This window comes from Sus scrofa, chromosome 6 (genome assembly GCF_000003025.6).
Source record: "Sus scrofa isolate TJ Tabasco breed Duroc chromosome 6, Sscrofa11.1, whole genome shotgun sequence".
In the NCBI taxonomy this organism is placed as follows: Eukaryota; Metazoa; Chordata; class Mammalia; order Artiodactyla; family Suidae; genus Sus; species Sus scrofa.
The window spans coordinates 136,227,398-136,248,507 of NC_010448.4; the positions used below are offsets into that span (position 1 = coordinate 136,227,398).

The 21,110-nt window shown below is 44.2% G+C and overlaps 1 protein-coding gene across 2 annotated transcripts in view; it reads right to left on the minus strand.

Moving 5' to 3' along the window:
- Positions 1-21,110, minus strand: part of ST6GALNAC5 (ST6 N-acetylgalactosaminide alpha-2,6-sialyltransferase 5) — a 183,246-nt gene that overhangs the window by 19,560 nt on the left and 142,576 nt on the right. For both annotated transcript variants that reach the window (NM_214436.1, XM_021093581.1), the window contains 1 exon segment: positions 1,654-2,063. In NM_214436.1, the coding sequence (NP_999601.1) occupies positions 1,654-2,063 (410 nt within the window).

Below are 21,110 nucleotides of genomic sequence, written 5' to 3' on the forward strand. Positions count from 1 at the left end.
GTGCGAGTCAGTGGTTTTTAGTATATTTACAGGGTTGTACCACTTCCATCCCTATCTAGTTCCAAAACAGTATTATCACCTCAAAAGGAAGTCCCTTAGGAGTTCCTGACATGGCTCAGTGGTCAATGAATCTGACTACTATCCATGAGGATACAGGTTCAATCCCTAGCCTTGTCCAGTGGGTTAAGGATCTGGTGTTTCCATTGGCTGTGGTGCAGGTTGCAGATGTGGCTCGGATCCTGCATTGCTGTGGCTGTGGTTTCGGCCAGCAACTACATCTCCAATTCAGCCCCTAGCCTGGGAACCTCCATATGCTGTAGGTGCGGCCCTAAATAAAGAAGCCCCTGTATATGTACATTTATATGTTTCAAATCAAAACTAATTTTATTCCATTAAATAATACTTTGCCGTACTATTTGGAATGAGTGCTGATACTGTCTTGTTTTATTCTATTCTTTCCATTACATTAAAAAAAAAAAACCACCTTGCAATGACTCACTACATTCACCCAATGTCCTATTACTGAGTTGTAACTATCATCTTGTAAGCCTTGCCCTAGACTACGGCAGCTCTCCCTGTCCTACAAGTCAGAGCACCATTTTCTTCCCCTCACATGACCTAGCACCCTGGCCACTAAGTGCTGAACGGCTGCCCTCCTTGTAAGACTGTATCCCGGGGGAGCAGGGTCTAGATTGGCCTTATTTTTGATAGTATCCCCAGTGCGGTGAGGTAGTAGGTATCTGTTGACTGAATAAATATTTCCCTTTGAAAGAAAAAAATAACCCACACACCTGTTTTTGGTTAGTGTTCGCACAAGTACAAAGAAATACAATAAACCAGTATCATCAGTATCTTGCAATTACTACCAGTGTAAGCCAGCAATGGTGTCACCTCTTCCTCCAAAATAGGGATGTGGCCCTGATTTATCCACATAAATGTCTTAGTGCTTCCTTTCACTTTGCCCTATAAATTCAGCTTGAGTAGCCCAGTCTCCAGGAGGACCCTACTGATGACCTCCATCCATGGCATGAGCAGTAGGGCCACAGTAAAAAGCCCTGAGCAAAAGCTTTAAAAAAAAAAAAAAGAATGAAATAATGCATTTGCAGCAACACGGATGGCCCTAGAGATTATCATCCTAAATTAAAGGAAAATATCATATGACATCACTTATATGTGGAATCTAGAAAAATGACATAAATGAACTTACAAAACAGAAACAGACTCACAGACATAGAAAACAGACTTGTGGTTCCCAAAGGGAAAGGAGGCAGAGGGATAAATTAGGAGTTTGAGATTAACAGGTCCATGCTATTTTATATAAAATAGGTAAACAACAAGGAACTACTATATTGCACGGGGAACCATAGTCAGTGTCTTGTAATTACCTATAATGGAAAAGAATCTTTAAAATAATATATAGATGTCATATATAGATGTATATCCACATATAGGTATATATATAACTGAATCATTATACTGTACATCTGATACTAACACAACATTGTAAATTAACTATATACTTCAATAAGAAAAAGGGTTACAAAATTAAAAGCAAAAGAAACTTCAGGAGATAAGCAAGGACACTGCCCCTCCCTCTTCCGTACCCCTGCCACCTGCTCCCCAGCCCCGCTGCCTGCTCCCGAGCCCTGGTACCTGTCTTTGCCGGTCTCGCGCTTGAAGAGCTCATCAAACTGCAGCATCTTGTGGCGCGTGATCATGAAGGCCTTCAGCCGGGGCAGCACCTGGCTCAGGAGCTGCAGGTTGTTGTAGACCTGGCCCTTGCCGTCGCGCCGCATGTAGCTGCTGGGGCCCCAGAAGATGAACACGGTGCCCTGGCTGACGTTGAGCAGGTCGTGGCGGTTGCGCAGGATGCGCTGGATGCTGGAATGCGCGATGACCCTCAGGCTCGTGCGGTTGCCCACGTCTCGCCCGTAGCCCCGCGTCGGGGCATCGTTCATGCGGATGACACACTCCGTCTTGTCAATCTGGGGGCCTTGGTGGCTGCGCAGCAGATGCCCTGAGCTCGTCACCAGGGCACAGTCCCTGCAGTGCATTTTCAGGGGCTGGAGGAAAGGGGAGAAGGACTCCATCAGCGTCAACACTGTCTTGGCACCAGCGAGTCACTTCCCGCCTCAGAGGGCTGCCCATTTTCTCTCTCCCCTTCCCATGCCAGAATGCCTCCCTTCTGCTATAATCTCAAAAACCCTTACCTTCTCTTCCAAAATGCAGAGGGGAAGAGAGCTGGCACTGACCTGTCAAACACTGAGCTCTGAGCTTTACTGATGTTAAAAGATCAAATCATTGTATCAACCCAGCAAGCTTGCTCTTACCGTCCTTTTACAGATGAGGCTACTCAGGCTCAGAGATGATAAAAAAAAAAATTGCCTAAAGGGGCATAGCTAGCAAGTAATGAAGTCACACTTTCAAACCCAGGTCTTTCTGAATCCAAAGTTACCACTAAGTTGAAGAAAAGGCTATACTGCAATTGGCTGTGGCACCAGTTTTGACACTCTTAACTCACCTTACTGGAAGTTAAGCATATATCAGTATTTTTGGATGCTGTACCAATATGTTTATCTTAAACAGACATTGTCTAAGCATCACATGACAAAAGGCATGCAAGTTGTAGCCCCTCAGATGCTATAATTTTGCGATGCCAATTAGGATAGCTTCTTCCCTTTTAAGGGGAGAGGGAGAGGAACTGAGTTGGTCCACCTTCAGAAATGTAAAGAAAGCCTCGAGCACATCCAGTGCCCACAGGCTCTGTGGAAGTCATGGCCGTGCAGTGCCCACCAGGGACAGTGCCAATGCCAATGCTCATTTCAACTCCTTGAGCTTGTGAGCTGCCTTCTGAATACCTACATTCTTACAAATTAAGCATTTCCCTGTTCATGTTTCATGAGAAATATCTCTCAGTAGCTGTTTGAAGACAATGTAATTAGGGCCTGAGGCCAAGGCCAGCAAGTGCACAAGAAAATGACAATCGAGAAGGTCCTGAAGGAAAGTTGCCCTCTTAGATTTTCCCCAGAGCCCCTGCCCTTCTTCCCTATTAACTTGAACAGGACACACTGCTTCCCGGCACAATCCCAGGAAATGGGATCCAACTTGGCGCTGCATGTATGCGGTCTGGTGTTTACTCTGGGAGTTTCCTGAGCCATCGCTCTGTCTTCAGAACCAGACAGAGAGCCCTGGAGGGCGGCCACTTTCCATCACTGCAGAGTGGCCAAGGGCACCCATCCTGAAACCTCACCTGTTGGGTCCAGGCTTGTCTCTCTCACTGTTGACCATGGGGCCTTGGCAAGTCATTAACCTCCACGGGTCTCAGGCTTCTCATATTTAACTGAGCATAATTAGTGCTCCATTCCACTTTGGTAGAATGGAAATACACCCAGTATCAGGTGGAGCCATTTGAAATTGCCAATATTTGACCAGCAAAAGTAGAAACTGCACAGGACTGAACCCAGTCCTTACCACGGGACCTGGCACAGTGTCATTCAGTAAGCGATGGCCGCTGTTGGGATGATCAGGCCAGGCAGAGCTCGGTGTAGGTACACACTAAGTCAGCATGTGCTGATCACTCCAGGTTGATAACTGACCCATGGGCTTACAAATGGCGGCAATTCTACCCTGCAAATTCTTATCATGCACTTGACATCCAGTTACTCTTGGGTGACAGACGCGGTGCTGGGCAGTGAGAATGCGAGTGGATTGGAAAAAGAGAACCCCTTAAAGTTTATACTCTGAAGGGGGGCAGCAAGTCAGTAAAGATGTGCAGTACAATGTAACACAGTGGAAGGGCTGTGCCACAGTATTAGTAAGGCGGGGGTGCTGTTGAGAGCACAGCAAGGCTGGGGGCACAAAGGAAAGAGCCATCCTCTTAGTTAATAATCCTGGATGTTCTCTGTGTGGCAGGCACTGTTCTGAACTTTATAGATAATTGCACTGATTCTTCAAATAACCCTATAAGAAAGATACTACATTATCCCTGGCATTTTACTGATGAGAATATTGAGGGGGTAGAAAAGTAACCCAGTTTATAGGGGGTTGCTTGGGTTTTAGCATTGAAAGTCCTGTGTTATGGGAGACCTCCACTCATGTAGAGAACCACTTAAAACATTCCTATAGGAGTTCCCATTGTGGCGCAGTGGTTAATGAATCTGACTAGGAACCATGAGGTTGCGGGTTCAATCCCTGGCCTTGCTCAGTGGGTTGAAGATTCAGTGTTGCTGAGAGCTGTGGTGCAGGTCGCAGACGCGGCTTGGATCCCACGTTGCTGTGGCTCTGGCGTAGGCCAGCGGCTACAGCTCCGATTTGACCCCCAGCCTGGGAACCTCCATATGCCGTGGGAGCAGCTCAAGAAAAGGCAAAAAGACCAAGAAAAAAAAATTCCTACAAAGATGACAGGGGTCTCTGCAAATAGCATATTGCTATAGGATGATTAGGGTCAGAAGCCCCAGCATCTAAAGCAGACTTTATCACATGTCAGATTCTTAACTTTCTCACCCCTAGAACAAAGGGAGGGTCAACTAGGTATCTATGGCCAGTTGACATTCATTCGTTCATTCATTTAAAAGACATTTATTGAGCACTTAATACCCCCCTGAGGTACTGTATAACTCAGTACATTTGCTTAATAAGGTCACTTTGTATGATTTCATTCCACTGGACCAAATTTCTTTGGCCATTGGAACCTGCTTTTTCTCATCAGACTCACCTAGAAATATCATCACAAATGTTCTAGCTTGATGTCTAATTTGAAGACCCTGTGCTTTTCTGGGGAAAACATTCTGAAGAAAGTTTCTAGCATCTCTCTCCCCCATAATGAATTACTCTGCTGTGAGTCTCAGAGCATAGGCTGCTTGGCAGATGAAACTGGTAAAGCTTCTGGAAATCCCAAGGCCTTCTCTCTTTCTCTCTCTTTCACCTGTGCCCATGCGAGGCCGGGTGAAGACCCTTTCAGTAACCTCCAAGGTTCCTGACTGTGCCATTCTGACTTCTGTCATTACTGGGCACCATCAGAACATGCCGGAGTCCACCCGATCCCAGAAAGCCCTGCTCATGATTCCTGCCCACCTGCCTGAGTTCTGAGCTATTGGTTACCTTGGGCACCAAAACTCTCTGCGATGTGCAGATGCACCAAACAATGCAAGAGATCGAAGTCTGAATTATGCCTTGAGTGCTTTCTGGTCGGTGGTGCCAATAAAATGACAATAGCTGTTCTAAACATAATGTTACACTTCCTGCAGTTGAGAAGAGCCTATACCTTCTTGCCCATCCAGAGGCGGAAATGAAGTCTGAAAGGCTGAATCACATCCAGAGGTGGAAATGAAGTCTGTTTCCTGCATTCAAGGGACTCATCGTATCTTGGGAGGCAGAATGTCTGAAAATTTTACAAACTGGGAGACCCCGGTTCTTGGGGCGTTGAGGGCTCTGAGACAGCCATGTGCCCCCGCATCGTAGTACCGTTATCATCCGGAGGGCCTTAATGATATGGGTGGTTATAGTCATGCCTTGGTGAGTTAGGATTCCTGATGCTCTATTTACACGTTCTTCCCTGAAGTGCTCAGATGCTGGGCTGATGAATCACTCAGCAGAGCGTGGGAAGGTGAACTGAAGGCTGTGCTGTTGGGCCTGGGAGATAACCCCCCCACCCCCGCCTCCACCAAGGACACAAGAGGGGAGGTGGCTCCCAGGGAACTCCCTGCCTACCTCCTCAACCTTCTCTCTAACTTCTGCACAGCCTTCTGCCTCTCTGATTCTGGGGCCATTTTCCTTAAGAGCCCCACTGGGTAGGGTGTTCTGCTCTTTGCTAGGAAACATGGGTACCTGAATTTAGGTCACTCCCACCTTGGTGAGCTCTCTTGCCACCTGACCCAGTAAAAAGCACTCACTTCATATGGAATAGATAGATGGGTTGATAGGTGAGTGAATGAAACTCAACCTCCGAGCTTCTCTGTCCTCTGAGAAAACTTACATACATAAAGAGAAGACGCAATGTGGTGCCCTAACCACCAATTTGCCTGCGGCTTTATGTACTAACGCCATGGAGACATGCAGGGGAGGGCCCTGTGGAAGCTTCTGTCTGCAGAGAAGGAGGCTGTGGCCATTTGCCTCAGGGCAGCCACTTGGCCCAGGGAGCCGTAATGGCCAGAGCCCAGGGCACTGCTTGGAATTAATGGCTGACTGGGAAAATGGCCCAGGACACAGTAAGGGCCATTAAACCCAGCCAGTTATTAATCCCCAGTAAGAGCTTGATGCCAAGGTCATTAGAGCTGTTGGGCGGTGAAAAATGCCGAGGAAAATCTACAAGGCACGGAGGAGTTGCCCCTTCTCCAGGCCACTGATGCTCAGAGCAGCAGCACAGGCCCCAGGGGCGCGGTTTACAGGAGCCTGTGGGAGGCAGGCGGGCTGGCTGAGCAGATGGAGTGGGGGGCACATACAGAGCTGGCACATACAACATGTACCCTTTTATTTTTGCTGTCACTTTTGCTTTTTGATCCCAGGTAAGGATTTGTCCTCATCCTGGTTCCCAGGACAGTGGCTGCAACTTACTGGGGGCTCATGAATGTTCTAGAATATTTTAGAAGGTGTGAATGAGTCTCTCCATTCTCTCCATCCCCCATTCCTGGAAAAAAAAAAATCAAGGAATAGGGGAGAATGACAACTTTCATCACAACTCACTCCTCTGGGCCTCAGTGACAGGAGCAATTCCTGCTTGAAAAGGCACGCTCCGGGAATCAAGGTTTGATTTCTGTCACAGCCCAAAGAGCAAGTGCAGAAGGAATTCTCCCTGTGACCCAGCTGATGCCTCCTGAGCCTTTCTCAAAAGGACAGACCGGGCCAAGTCAAATTAAACCTGACACCTAAAACGCTCAGTGATGTCCTTGCAAACACTGGCAGCAGGGCAGTCTCAGGCTTCACTTTTTAAAATTCTGATTTATTTGGCAGAGGGAAACGTTCCTCAGAACATAATGTCCATTAGCTCAGTAATGAGACCAGTCTTGCTCTGGGAGCTGGCTGTTGGTCTGGAGCAAACATAAGATATATTAAACGGCTTCAGGTGTTTCAAGAATCTCTGCACTTTCCAATCTGATGTTTTCCTGTAATTACTGGGCCTTTATTAGCTGTCAATCTCAGTTCAGCCTGACACAGGGTATAAGCCATTCTGGTTATTTAATATGATTCACTGGAAAAATGTTACTCTTCCAAGCGGCTCCTCTCCCTTTGATTTAATGACAAGCCCAGTCATCAGCCTTCACAGCCAAGAAGTCCTGCTCTCCCCTCCTAATGCCACTTTCTGTGATTTCCATCGACTGACTGGCTAAGGAGGTAGGAACTTGGGCAGCAGGTGGTACTGAGCGGGGCTGAAAATGCAGCCTTTGGAGTCACTGGTTTTAAACCTGCTTCTGCCACTCTTCAGGTGGATAATGCGGGGGGGTAAGTGGCTTAGCTGCTCGGAGCCCGGGTTTCTTTATCTGTCATCTGAATATAGGTAACTCAGTCTATAAGAGCAGGTTTGCCTTTTCAGTTAATGGCTTTCCACCTCGCTGCTCAAGACAGACTTCAAGGATCATTCTTGCCACCTCTTTCTTACCTCCTACACACATCTAATCCTGTTGGATCTCTCCTCCTACAGATGTCTCTGATCCCGGCACGTCTCACCATCTCTGCTGCCACTCCCTTCCTGAAAGCCACCTCGTTTCTCTTTAGCTCCAGCTGCACACTCTGAACTCTGAACTCACTTCCCTCATTCTCGCCCTCCTCTAGGTTCCTATCTCCACAAAGCTGCTGGGGGTGACCTTTGCTATGTAAATCAGATCATGTCACTCACCTGCTTACATCCTCCTGTGGCTTCCTACTATACCAGGAGGAAGAACTCAGACTCTAAATCAAAGCTTATCCATGGTCCTCAAGATCTGCAGTTTCTATCTTTGTCCCCCCTCCAGCATCATCGTGTACTCTCTGCTAATTACCCTGCCCTTTCTCCATGTCCTGCTGTTGGATGTGATTTCTAGTAGCTATTCCTCCATCCCTTCTTCTCCTGATCTTTGCATGACGGTGCCTTCACATTCTTCAGGTGTTACCTCAAACCACCTTCCCAGGGAGATCTTCTTGGACCCCTCTATTTCCACTGCCCTCCTTTACCATTTTCTGTCACTCTTTCCATTATCCAGGCTTACTTTTAAACCCATGCATCATTATCTAAAATTATGTAAATACAAATAAATATATATTGCTTCTTAGGGTCACACCAGTGGCATATGGAAGTTCCCAGGCTAAGGGTTGAATCAGAGCTGCACCTGCCAGCCTACGCCATAGCCGCAGCAATGTGGTATCCCCAACCCACTGAACAAGGCCAGGGATCGAACCCACATCCTCATGAATATTTGATGGATTCACAACCTGCTGAGCTGTAACAGGAACTCCCTCTGCCCATTTTTAAACTGGATTTTTTTTTTTTTTTTTTGCTATTGAACTGTATTTCTTTTCTTTTTTTAATTGTTTCTTTTTGAGCTGTATTTCTTTATATATTTTGGATACTAACCCCTTATCAGATATATGATTTGCAAATATTTTCTCCCATTCGGTAGGTTATCTTTTCATTCTGTTCATGGTTTCCTTAGCTGTGTAGAAGCTTTTTAGTTTGATGGAGTCCCGTTTGTTTAGTTTTACTTTTGTTGCTTTGTGTGTCAGATTAAAAAAAAAATCATCACCAAGACCTATGTCAAGAAGCTAACCATCTGTGTTTTCTCTAGGAATTTTATGGTTTCAAGTTTTATGTTCAAGTCTTTAATCCATTTTGAGTTAATTTCTGTCTATGGTGAAAATAGTTGTCCAGGTTCACTCATTTGTATGAATCCGATAACACGATTTATTGAAGAGACTGTCCTTCCCTTGTTGCATATTCTTAACTAGTTGTACATTAATTAGCCATAAATATGCTGGCTTATTTCTAGGCTCTCTATTTCGTTGATCTATGTGTCTGTTTTTATGCCACCCTCATACTGTTTAATTACTGTGGCTTTATAAGACAGTTTGAAATCAGGGAGTGTGATAGCTCCACTTTGTTCTTCTTTCTTTTTTTTTTTTTTTTTTTTTTGTCTTTTTGCCATTTCTTGGGCCGCTCTTGCGGCATATGGAGGTTCCCAGGCTAGGGGTCGAATCGGAGCTGTAGCCACTGGCCTACGCCAGAGCCACAGCAACGCGGGATCCGAGCCGCGTCTGCAGCCTACACCACAGCTCACGGCAACGCCGGATCATTAACCCACTGAGCAAGGGCAGGGACCGAACCCGCAACCTCATGGTTCCTAGTCGGATTCGTTAACCACTGCGCCACCACGGGAACTCCTGTTCTTCTTTCTTAAGATTGCTTTGGTTATTTGGAGCTTTTTGTGGTTCCATACAAATCTCAGAATTGTTTTTCCTGTTTCTGTGTAAAATGACATTGGAATGGTCATTATGGTTTTGATTTGGATTTTCCTAATGACTAATGATGTTGAACATCTTTTCATGGTCATGGTCTGATTTATGCCATGAGATTTCAGGTTTCTAATGCCATCCATTGCACCTCATCTCCACCCCAAATAAGTTTCAGGAAGGGTAGGCAATTCTATTGAATTCTAAGTCAACATTCTGTTGACTTCTGCAGGAGTCTTGTATGTGCAGGACCCACAAGCCAGAGGAGGGTGCATGGTTTACATGACTAGAGAACAGAAAGAGGGCACCTTTAAGTCAAGATAGGTAAATCCAAAGTGAAAAATAAGATGAGCAGTGGCTGGGACATATAAGATTTTGTAAAAATAGGACTACTTTTTGATACAGCAGTCCCACTTCTGAATATACATCTGAAGGAAACAAAATCAGTATTTTGGAGAGAGAGAGCTACACTTTACTGTTCATTGCCATGTTATCCACACTAGCCAAGATATAGAAACATTATGAGTGTCTATCAGTGGATGAGTGGATAAAGAAAATTATAAATGAAGAATGCTATTCCACACACAATGGAATAGTATTCAGTCATAAAAAGGGAATTCTGCCATTTACAGCAACATGGATGAGCCTGGAGGACATTATGCTAAGTAAATTAAGCCAGATAGAGAAAACAAATAATAGGTGATCTCACTTATATTTGGAATATTAAAAAAAGGTTGAACCCACAGAAAGAGAGAGTATAATGGTGGTTGCCAAGGGCTGGGGTTGGGTAAATGGGGGAGATATTGGTCAAAGAGTACAAACTTTAATTTATAAGATGAATGTTCTTGGGATCTACTGTACAGAATGGTGACTATATTTAATAATATGCCATTGCATACTTGAAATTTGCTAAGAAAGTGGATCTTAAGTGTTCCCATCAGCCACACACAAAAAGGTAAGGTGAAGTGATAAATGTGTTAATTAATTTGATGCAGTAATCACTTTACAATGTATATCAAATCATCACATTATATACTTTAAATATATACAATTTTATTGGTCCATTATACCTCAATAACGCTTGGAAAGAAAAGAAAGCCAGATTTTGATAATTAAAGTTAGAAACTTTACTTTGGTTAGTCATATTATATTGAAATGAGTTTCACAGAATTAGAGAAGAGAATCACTGTCAGAAACCTCAGAGATTATCTAAACTAGTACTTCTCAGGGTATGGTTCCTTGACCAGCAGGAGACAACAAAGTCTAGAAACTTTCTTGAAAAGCAAATTCTCAGGCCCCCACCCCAGACTTACTGGATCAGATGCTCTGAGGTGGGGCCCAGCAATCTATGCTTTAGCTTAACCGTCAATTCTGATGCATCCTCAAGGCTGAGAACTGCTGAGCCAGGACAGTACCTTCATGTTATAGAGGGTGAAACTCAGGAGGTTATGTGAACTGCTCAAGCTCACACAATCAGGGCAGCACCTGAGATGAACCCCAGGTCTCCTCACTCCCTAAATCTAACAAAATCCACCTCTGTCCATAGACTATTCAGAGTCACTGGGGGACTCACTGAAAAGGAATAATGAATTAATAGTTTAATTAAGATGGAAATTATAAATGGAAGGGGAGACAGAGGAATGAGAAGGAACAGCCCTTATTTGACGCTGCCCTCAGCAGGGCTGACTGCCTCTGCACCACCTCCTGCTTATTTGGAAGGAGCAACCAAGAAGCTGGAGAGCATCCAAACCTATTACAGGCAAGATGTTGATACCTGTGTATGGCTGGGGGCTGCTCTTGCCACACAAGTTGGGCCACTGGGGCTTTCTCCAGCCCAGCCTCTCAGAGGTGGGGCCAGCCAGAACCCTCCTGTCTGTTGTGGGTTGAATTGTGAACCCCAGAAAACATATGTTGAAGTCTTGAATTCCAGCACCTGTGAATTTGACCTTATTTGGTAAAAGGGTTTTTGCTGATGCAATTAAGATAATAAATCAAGATGAGGTCATACTGGATTAGGGTGGGTCCTAGAGCCAATCACTGGTGTCCTTACAAGAAGAGATCAAACATGCAGGTGGTTAACAGGTACATGAAAAGATGCTCAACATTTCTAATTAATAGAGAAATGCAAATCAGAACTATAATGAGGAACTACTGACACCAGTCAGAATGGTAAGCATTAAAATGTCCACAAATAGCAAATGCTGGAGAGGGTGTGGGGAAAAGGGAACCTTCTTCCTACACTGCTGGTGGCAATGTATATTGGGGCAGCCACTATGGAGAACAGTGTGGCTTTCCTCAAAAAACTAAAAATTGAGTTACCATATGATCCAACAATCCCACTCCTGGGCATATATCCAGTCAAAACTATAATTTGAAAAGATACAGGCACCCTTATGTTCATAGCACTACGTACTATAGCCAAGACATGGAAATAAACTAAATGTCCATCCACAGAAGAATGGATAAAGAAGATGTGGTTCGTATATACAATGGAGTACTGCTCAGCCATACAAAGGATAAGATGATGCCATTTGCAGCAACATGGATGCAGGTAGAGATTATCACACGAAGTGAAGTAAATCAGAAAGAGAAAGACAAATATCATATGATATCACTTATATATGGAATCAAAACTACAAAACCAATTGCCATATCTATGAAACAAAAACACACTCACAGATATAGAGAACAAACTTGTGGTTGCCTGGGAGTTGGTGAGGGAAGAATTGGGAGCTTGGGGATAATAGATGCAAACTATTATATGTAGAATGGGCTAAACAACAAAATCCTATTGTATAGCACAGGGAACCATGTAAAGTCAGTCTGTAAGTCCATGTACCCTGTGATAAACCATAATGGAAAAGAATATTTGAAAAAGAATACACGTACACACACACACACACACACACACAAAATTGAATCACTTCGCTGTACACTGGGAAGTAACATAACAATGTAAGTCAACTATACTTCGATAAAAAGAATAAGAGAGCAAAGACACAGAGACATGCAGAGAAAATGACACGTGATGACAAAGCAGAGATTGGCGTGATGCATATACCAGCCAAGAACACTGATTGCCGGCCAGCACCAGAAGTTGGAAGGTGCTGAGAATCAGGAAGGATTCTCAGAGCTTTGAGAGGGAATAGGACCTAGTCAAATGCTTGCTTTCGGAATTCTAGCATCCAGAACTGTGAGAGAATACATTTCTGTTATTTGAGGAATTTCCCATCATGGCTCAGTGGAAACAAATCTAATATTCGTGAGGATGCAGGTTCAATCCCTGGCCTCACTCAGTGGTCCAAGGATCTGGTGTTGCCGTGAGCTGTGGTCTAGGTCGCAGATGTGGCTTGGATCTGGCGTTGCTATGGCTGTGGTGTAGGCCAGCGGCTGCAACTCCCATTCCACCCCTACCTAGCCTGGGAACTTCCATATGCTATGGGTGCGGCCCTAAAAAGAAAAATATTCTGTTGTTTGAGACACACAGTGTATGGGAATTTGTTTCGGCTGGGAAACGAGTACACTGCCCCCCACAAGGTCTCTGCTCTCTGTCCCAGGGCCTCCCAGTCAGCACGGCTCCTTCCTGGTCCTCTTTACACTTCACTCTCTGCACAGCTGCCAGAGGGAGACTTTAAAGCATCAAGCGCCCACTCTGCTGCCTTCCTAGAAAAATAAAATCCAAATCCTTTACCTGGCTGGAATTTTGCCTACTCTATGGCCCTCAACTTGTTCCTTTCTCTCCAGCCCCACTGACCACGGATCTTCTTTCTGCTTCTGGGGGAGATCAGACATTCCTTCTTTTATCTCTGGCCTTTGCCCTCACAGTTATTTACATGCTTGGTGCCATCTCATCTCTCAGGTGTCAGATTAAAAGCCACCTCCTCCAGGAGGCCCTCCTTGACTGCCCTAATTGGAGGTGGCCTCCCTCACTTCTTATATTACAAAGACAGTAACTACTAATACCACTGACAAAATGTTCAACTAATGTGTCAGGCACTGTCATAGGTACAACACATGCACTATCCAACTTAATCCTGAAAACGACCTCAAGAGACAGGTTCCACTATTGTTCTTATTTTCTCAGATGAGCAAGTTGCACATGAGCCGGCTTATTTCCTTCACTGCACCCTGCACCATCGCTAATGATTTACATTTTTAATTTCCTTATTGTCTGTCCCCGCCACTGAAACCTTAGTGCCACAGGGCAGAGGTCATGCTGTACGTATGCATGGTATACAGTAGGTGCTCAAGAGAGAAAGATATATAATGCTTTGCTACCTTACTTTTCTAGCAATCGGGAGATGCTTTTTCTCTGTCCAGAGGGGTGTGGATGAGTTGTCAGTGAGACAAGCGGGCTTCTTCTCTGAAATGCTGTTACAGTGGTTGATGTTACACCCTGACTCACCTCACAGCCTTTCAAGTAACTCCCTGATGTGATTGCCTTCAAAGGTCGCTCATATGCAATTACTTCCTCTAGGAGAAGATTGGACATAAAGGCCCCCTGCGCTCATTAAAACAAACAAAAAGCTCCCTTTTCATTAGAGGAAGATGATATTTAATGCTGCCAGACAAGCCTGATCCACAGAATTGGCTTCTTTGGCCTCTGCTACCTTCGAAAGGGCCCTAAGATAAACACGGCATGGCCTGAATCTGGGAAGAACACTCATAATTGATGGTCAAAGGTGGGAGAATTATGAGAATATGGGAGTTTCACACATAACTGAATTAAACAGGAGAGAAAAAGCTAAAGTTTCAGTTGACCAAATGAGAAAAAAAATCGAAGTGAGCAAAACATTAAATTTAGAGCATGAACGTAGAATGCGCATGTCTTGAGTTGGACATGGGTTCGTATCTCCGTTCCGTCATTTACCGGTAGGTCCTTCCGTACCCCAAGTCTCAGTTTTCTCTTCTGTTTAATGGCCATAGCAGACACTCAGTCAGAAATAGCTATTGCTACTTCCCAGATTAATTATTACAGATACAAAAAGAACCCTCTGGAATAACTCGCTGCATCTTCTCCCCCACATCTTGGCATTCCTTGAGCCTGCGAACTCAACCTCCTTCATCTCTGTTGAATTTGATCATTTCTATCTACCTGAATGTTGCTTCCCTTGATCCACCCTGGTTCAGCCCACCATCTTTACCCAGCCACTGCCATGCCTCTTAGCCAGTCCCTCCACATCCTGTCTATTCTCTACACCAATCAGAGTGCACATCTAATGAGGGCCTGCCTTTGCTTAGTATCCCTAGATGACCTCCTGCTGCTTTGAGGGCGAGATCCTCCCAGCAGCTGACCTGATACCTTGCCAAATCCTACTGCGTCCCCGACCTTCTCATGACTCTTTACACTCTAGTCACACTGACTTTGATTTGTAGCTCCTCATAGCTCCAACTGGCCCAATGGATAAGACTTGGCCCCAGGGCCTTTGCACATGCCTTCCCTGGAACATGCATTTCCTCAGTTGTGAACCAGAATAATGAACCTACCTGGCAGAGTTATTCTGTGAGATAATATAACTCAAAGTGCCTTCCTCTGCCTTCTCTCCCAGCTATGACTTTTGTAACTCCTTTATCACTCGTTCAAAGTACCACTCCCACTGTGATATACGGGATGCTTGGCCAATGGGGACCTGCTGCATAGCACAGGGAATTCTACCCAATATTCTGTGATGATCTATACAGGAAAAGAATCTAAAAAAGAGTGGATGTGTGTATGTATAACTGAATCACTCTGTTGTATAGCGGACCTTATCACAACATTGTAAATCAACTATACTTCAATAAAACTTTTAAAAAAGTACCACTTCTTGAGAACCTTCCCTAAACTCCAAGATCAGCTTAGGATCTTGTTTCTTCCTTTATAATTCTCATCATATCTGCCCCACAAAATGGGGCAAGGTTCTCAAGAACTGAGTCTAGGAGTTCCCGTCGTGGCACAGTGGTTAACGAATCTGACTAGGAACCATGAGGTTGCGGGTTCAGTCCCTGCCCTTGCTCAGTGGGTTAACAATCCGGCGTTGCCGTGAGCTGTTGTGTAGGTCGCAGACACAGCTCGGATCCCACATTGCTGTGGCTCTGGCATAGGCTGGCAGCTACAGCTCCAATTAGACCCCTAGCCTGGGAAACTCCATATGCCGTGGGAGTGGCCCAAGAAATGGCAAAAATACAAAAAAAACCCCCCAAAACAAAAAAAAAAACCAAAACTGAGTCTATGTCTGTGTTGTTTAGGTCATCGAGACATCCACAGAACCTAATATATAGGAGGTTCTTACTAAATAGTTACTGAACGGATAACCCAACTAGTTCATGCAGGTGAGAAGAACGTTCCAGAACCCTAGCCTCTCCCAGGCTGTCCATTTGGATTTCCATTTCCACCTGATAAGTCCAAGGGTAGAAAGAAACTCATCCAAAATACATTATTTAATTTGGTGCCAATACTCATTCTTCTCCTAGAAGACTGAGTTGCACAAACTAAAGAGAGGATACGGAAAACTTCCTTCTATTCTCTTGATTACCTAGGCATAAGGCAGTTTCCAGAATGAGTCACTATTTGGGGTTCTGCATACTGACTAGTGCCAGGTTGCAAACAACCAGACTGGTCAGTGTTGACACTCTGGTTCTTGAGCTGATGGTTTGTTTATTGAGCTGCCTACTTTAGGGGCTCTGAGAATGAAAGAATGGCCATCAGCAGCCTGGATAATTCAGCACCCCAGCTGGGAACACATAAGTAAACACAATCATAATTTTTCTCTTTGCCAAGCTCTGTAAACACTGTCGTGATGAGCTACCAGCAAAGCAGCCATTAGTTAAATAAATAAAGCACAAGGCTAGGAGCAGGATGACCAATGCCGAAACAGTCTACTCTCTTGCTGACCACTGATGGACATTTGCCATGATGTACGCCCTGGGGAGGCACTTTGCCCCTTGCTTTGACTTGCTAAATATGATGCATCCTCTGCGTTGTGGAACGACACTTGATGTTAGTGAAAAAAATAACCCTTTCTTCTTTTCCCATTTCATTTTCTTAACACGCAGTTTTTAAGCACCTACTGTTTGTGCAGTGGGACCCCTTGGGCAGGCTGCTCAGCACGCCACTGTCTTTGCTCCTCTGGTGTTACTCTCAGACTCAGAGAGGAGTCTTAAAGTACAAGGAGGCTGATTCCCAGCAAGTAGAGTCAGAGGTATCCCAGCGCCTTCAAGAAATCTGAGGGGTTGGCGAAGGCAGATAGGTTTCAGGGTCAAGAAAGCTTTGTTTTTGGGAGGGAGGTATGCTTTTTTTTAAAAGAAATAAGAAATAAGGAAGATTTTTACCCAGGCTTTTTTTTTTTGATTCACTTCTTTTGGCTTCATCAATTTATATTAGATTTTCCTTTAGATTACATGCAAGCATGTTAACGAAGCCATCCACTCTATGGAAATCCCTCCCATATTCTGACTCTTCCTCCATCCATACCTGAATCCCAACTCCCTGGAATCATGTGGGTTACTTTTATTACTATTGAGGGTACCAGTTAAAACCAGGTCCCATACGGTGCCAAAAAGAGCAGTAACAATTGCTACCAATTTTTACAGAGAAATTTTTTATGTTATGATGATTATATCAGTTAACCCTAGAGTAAACCAGCAACATATAGATGACTACTTTGGTTTATATTTAAGGAAAAAGATTTGAGGTTATATTGCTCAAGGTCATAGTTTCAGAGACAGAGCCTGTGTTGGTGCCAAGGTCAACCCCACTCCCAAGGGTACATGCTCTGTCCACTAGGACAGGCAAACAACATTGAACAGAAGGGCTGCAAAGAGAATATGATCAAAGGGTCTTAAGAGAAGGAAGAAAGAAGCTTGCAGAGGGAAGGGACTAGTTAGGTAACAAAAAAATGACAGGGAAATCAGAAAGCATTGGAAAACAGAAATTGGAGACATTAGGTGACACAGGGGCTGTACACATTCTTAGGAGACTAGAAAGCATAAAGAGGAAATTTAGCAGAACAGCCTAGAATTCTGGAGGTATTCAGTGCAGGAACAAACATTTCCATGCCATTCAAAAGCCATCAGCATACAAACCACTGCATTATAATAAGGGACATTCATAATGGGGAGCTTAAGTCATCAGGAAAAGCTTAAATTAAGTTAAGCTTTGTTCACTTAGGTAGGAAAGTATAAAATCAATTTGGAATCTTCAAAAATAATGGAGACAAATATGATTTGATGTTAAAAGGGACTGTGTTTATGTTATTTTAATCCTCATTTGCTCATAAAATTCTTTCTCCACCACGCTTCAAACAAGGTGCTAGACTACTTTGAAAAGTTACTGTGGAAGGATAAATAAGCTTTTCTTTCCTCACGAAGGTGTGATAGACTTTCCACCCAAATTCATGCTTCCCTTCCTCAGTGTTGTCATCAAGGGAAGTGGCAGCCCAGTCAGGGACGATGTTCCTTGTCCCCATGCCTCTAGAGGGAGCCATGTGCCTCCCAATGGAATCAATGGAGCAGAGGTCATTGGAGAATTTAAGAAGCAGGTGCTTTCTCCACTTTTCCCTTCTGCTGCCTTGATATACACTGCACAGCGTATCAGCCTGAAACTTGGAAGCCCTGTGGCAAAGATGGCAGAGCCAAAGATGGAAAAGAGACTGAGTCTACGAATTACTGTTTGGATGAGAGATAGTAGGAACATTTACTTTTTGGTCTATGTGAAGAAAACAAAACAAAACAAAACAACGAAACCTGTCATTTTGAGCCATAACACATTTTTTGGGTCTGTTTATGAAGCAGGCATTATAGTTTTAATTATTATACCAGCCATCTAGGAAACTTTATTTTTTGGTCCACTTAGGTGTAGGAATCAGGTTGTCTTCCTACAGTTCTGATTACATCCCTCCTGCTCAAAGATCTTCCATGTCTGTGACTCACTGTTACTTACAGAGGGAAGTCTGCATTTCTTAAAGGGATCCTTCATATCTTTTTTTTTTTTTTTTACGGATCCAATTCAAGAGTCCTAAATTCCCCCCAACTAGACCACCACTCATTTATCCAAATGTGCCATGTCCTTGACTTTGCCCACAGAGTGGCCTCTGGAATGCACTCCCACCCCTACCCCCACCCCAGTCACTGAAAACCAACCTACCATTCAAGGTCCTTTGTAAAGACCATTGGATCTCAAAGTTGTTCTTAATTCCAACTGCTTGAGTTAAAATCCCACCGCTTACCGATTATTGGTCTTGGGCAAATTTCTCAACTTTCCTGTTGAGTTTCCTTATCAATAAAATAATGGTAATGACAGGACCTTCCTTGTAGGGCTGTGAAAATTCATTAATCCACAGAGGGCCTCAGTCTGCTCTTCAGTAGATTCACGAATGCTTAGTAAAACCACACATCATAATGCAAATTATTTCTTCACTTTTGGATATAGTCCCCTGTGCTATACAGTAGGATCCCATTGCTTATCCATCTTAAATGTAATAGTTTGTATCTACTAACCTCAAACTCTTGGTCCATCCCACTCCTTCTCCCTTCCCCTTGGCAACCACAAGTCTGCTCTCCATGTCTGTGAGTCTGATTCTTTTCTGTAGATAGGTTCATTGTGCCATATTTTAGATATAAGTGATATCATATGGTATCTGTCTTTCTCTTTCTGACTTACTTCATTTAGTATGATCATCTCTGGTTCCATCCATGTTGCTGCAAATGACCTTATTTTGTTCTCTTTTATGGCTAATATTCCATTGTGTGTATGTACCACATCCTCTTAATCCATTCATCTGTCAAGGGCCATTTAGGTTGTTTCCATGCCTTGGCTATTGTGCATAGTACTGCATAGGGGTGCATGTTTTTTTGTTTTTTTTGTTTTTGCTGTCTCACAGTTCAGTAGTTTATTTATTATTTATTTATTTATTTTTTCTGCTGTATAGCATGGGGACCAAGTTACACTTACATGTATATATTTTTTTCCTCCCTTTGTTCTGTTGCGATATAGGTATCTAGACATAGTTCTCAATGCTACACAGCAGGATCTCATTGTAAATCCATTCCAGGAGCAATAGTTTACATCCGACAATCCCATGCTCCCAATCCCTCCTACTCCCTCCCTCTCCCCCAGGCAGCCACAAGTCTATTCTCCAAGTCCATGATTTTCTTTTCTGTGGAAATGTTCATTGGTGCTGTATATTAGATTCCAGTTATAAGTGATATCATATGGTATTTGTCTTTCTCTTTCTGACTTATTTCACTCAGTATGAGAGTCTCTAGTTCCATCCATGTTGCTGCAAATGGCATTATGTCATTTTTAGGGCCACGCCCATGGTATATGGAAGTTCCCAGGCTAGGAGTCTAATCGGAGCTACAGCTGCTGGCATACACCACAGCCACAGCAACATAGGATCGAGCCACATCTGCGACCTACACCACATCTTGCAGCAATGCCGAATCCTTAACCCACTGAGTGAGGCCAGGGATCGAACCCGCAACCTCATGGTTCCTAGTCGGATTCATTTCCACTGAGCCACGATGGAAGCTCCTATCTTTTTGAATTATGGTTTTGTCCAGTTATATGTCCATGAGTGGGATTGCTGGATCAAATGGTGGCCCTATTTTTTTGGTTTTTTGAGGAAACTCCATACTGTTTTCCATTGTGGTGGTACCAATTTACATTCCCACCCACAGTGTAGGAAGGGAGGCAGAGTAACTTTTTATCTTTGCGTCCCCACACCATCCCACAAAACGGCTTAAATAAAGAAGATGCCAAACAGATGTTGAATAAATGAACGTATGCGTTTTTAAAGCTGCGGGAACTGGGCTTCATCCTTCCATCCACTCCTGATTTGCCCAGAGGACGAGGATGTTTGCCTCTAGTTTGAATTCTAATCAAATTCAAAGTTTCGTCATTCTTCTTTTTTTTTTTTTTTTGTCTTTTGTTGTTGTTGTTGTTGTTGTTGCTATTTCTTGGGCCGCTCCCGCGGCATATGGAGGTTCCCAGGCTAGGGGTCTAATCGGAGCTGTAGCCACCGGCCTACGCCAGAGCCACAGCAACGTGGGATCCGAGCCGCATCTGCAACCTACACCACAGCTCACGGCAACGCCAGATCGTTAACCCACTGAGCAAGGGCAGGGACCGAACCCGCAACCTCATGGTTCCTAGTCGGATTCGTTAACCACTGCGCCACGACGGGAACTCCTCGTCATTCTTTTTTTTTTTTATTTTTAAAAGATCCTCAAGTTCTGAAGCAACTTTGATCATTTTTCTGACCTCTAGGGAAATTATCCACCCTTTAAGCACAGGGATCTGTTTTACCAGGAAGTTTGCTTCGATGAGCAGAGGTGAACACGTTTGTCTTCTGTGCTAATTCCTGAACATGCCTGAGAGTCCGAGATACCCAAGGCTTGTCTTCAGAGGTTACAGGAGGGTTAAATAATTTGAGGCTGGAAGGCCTAAATATCCTTTACAGCTGACAGCCCAAGGGGCCAGGGCAGGGGTTGGTGAAGGAAGGCAAGAGTAAACACAGAGCCTGACAGAGCGAGTTGCCTGCTGGCCGGGCCCAACTCGTGCTCAGTTGCACCCAGGGCTAGTGTGGATTTTGTTTCAGAAATCACACTTACTTAGAGGGATGCCAGGACTGTATGTCCGACTTGCGATGCAGGAGGACATGTCTCTCTAGAACATTATAGGGGTTTGAAGACAGGAAAACAATGAAATTCCC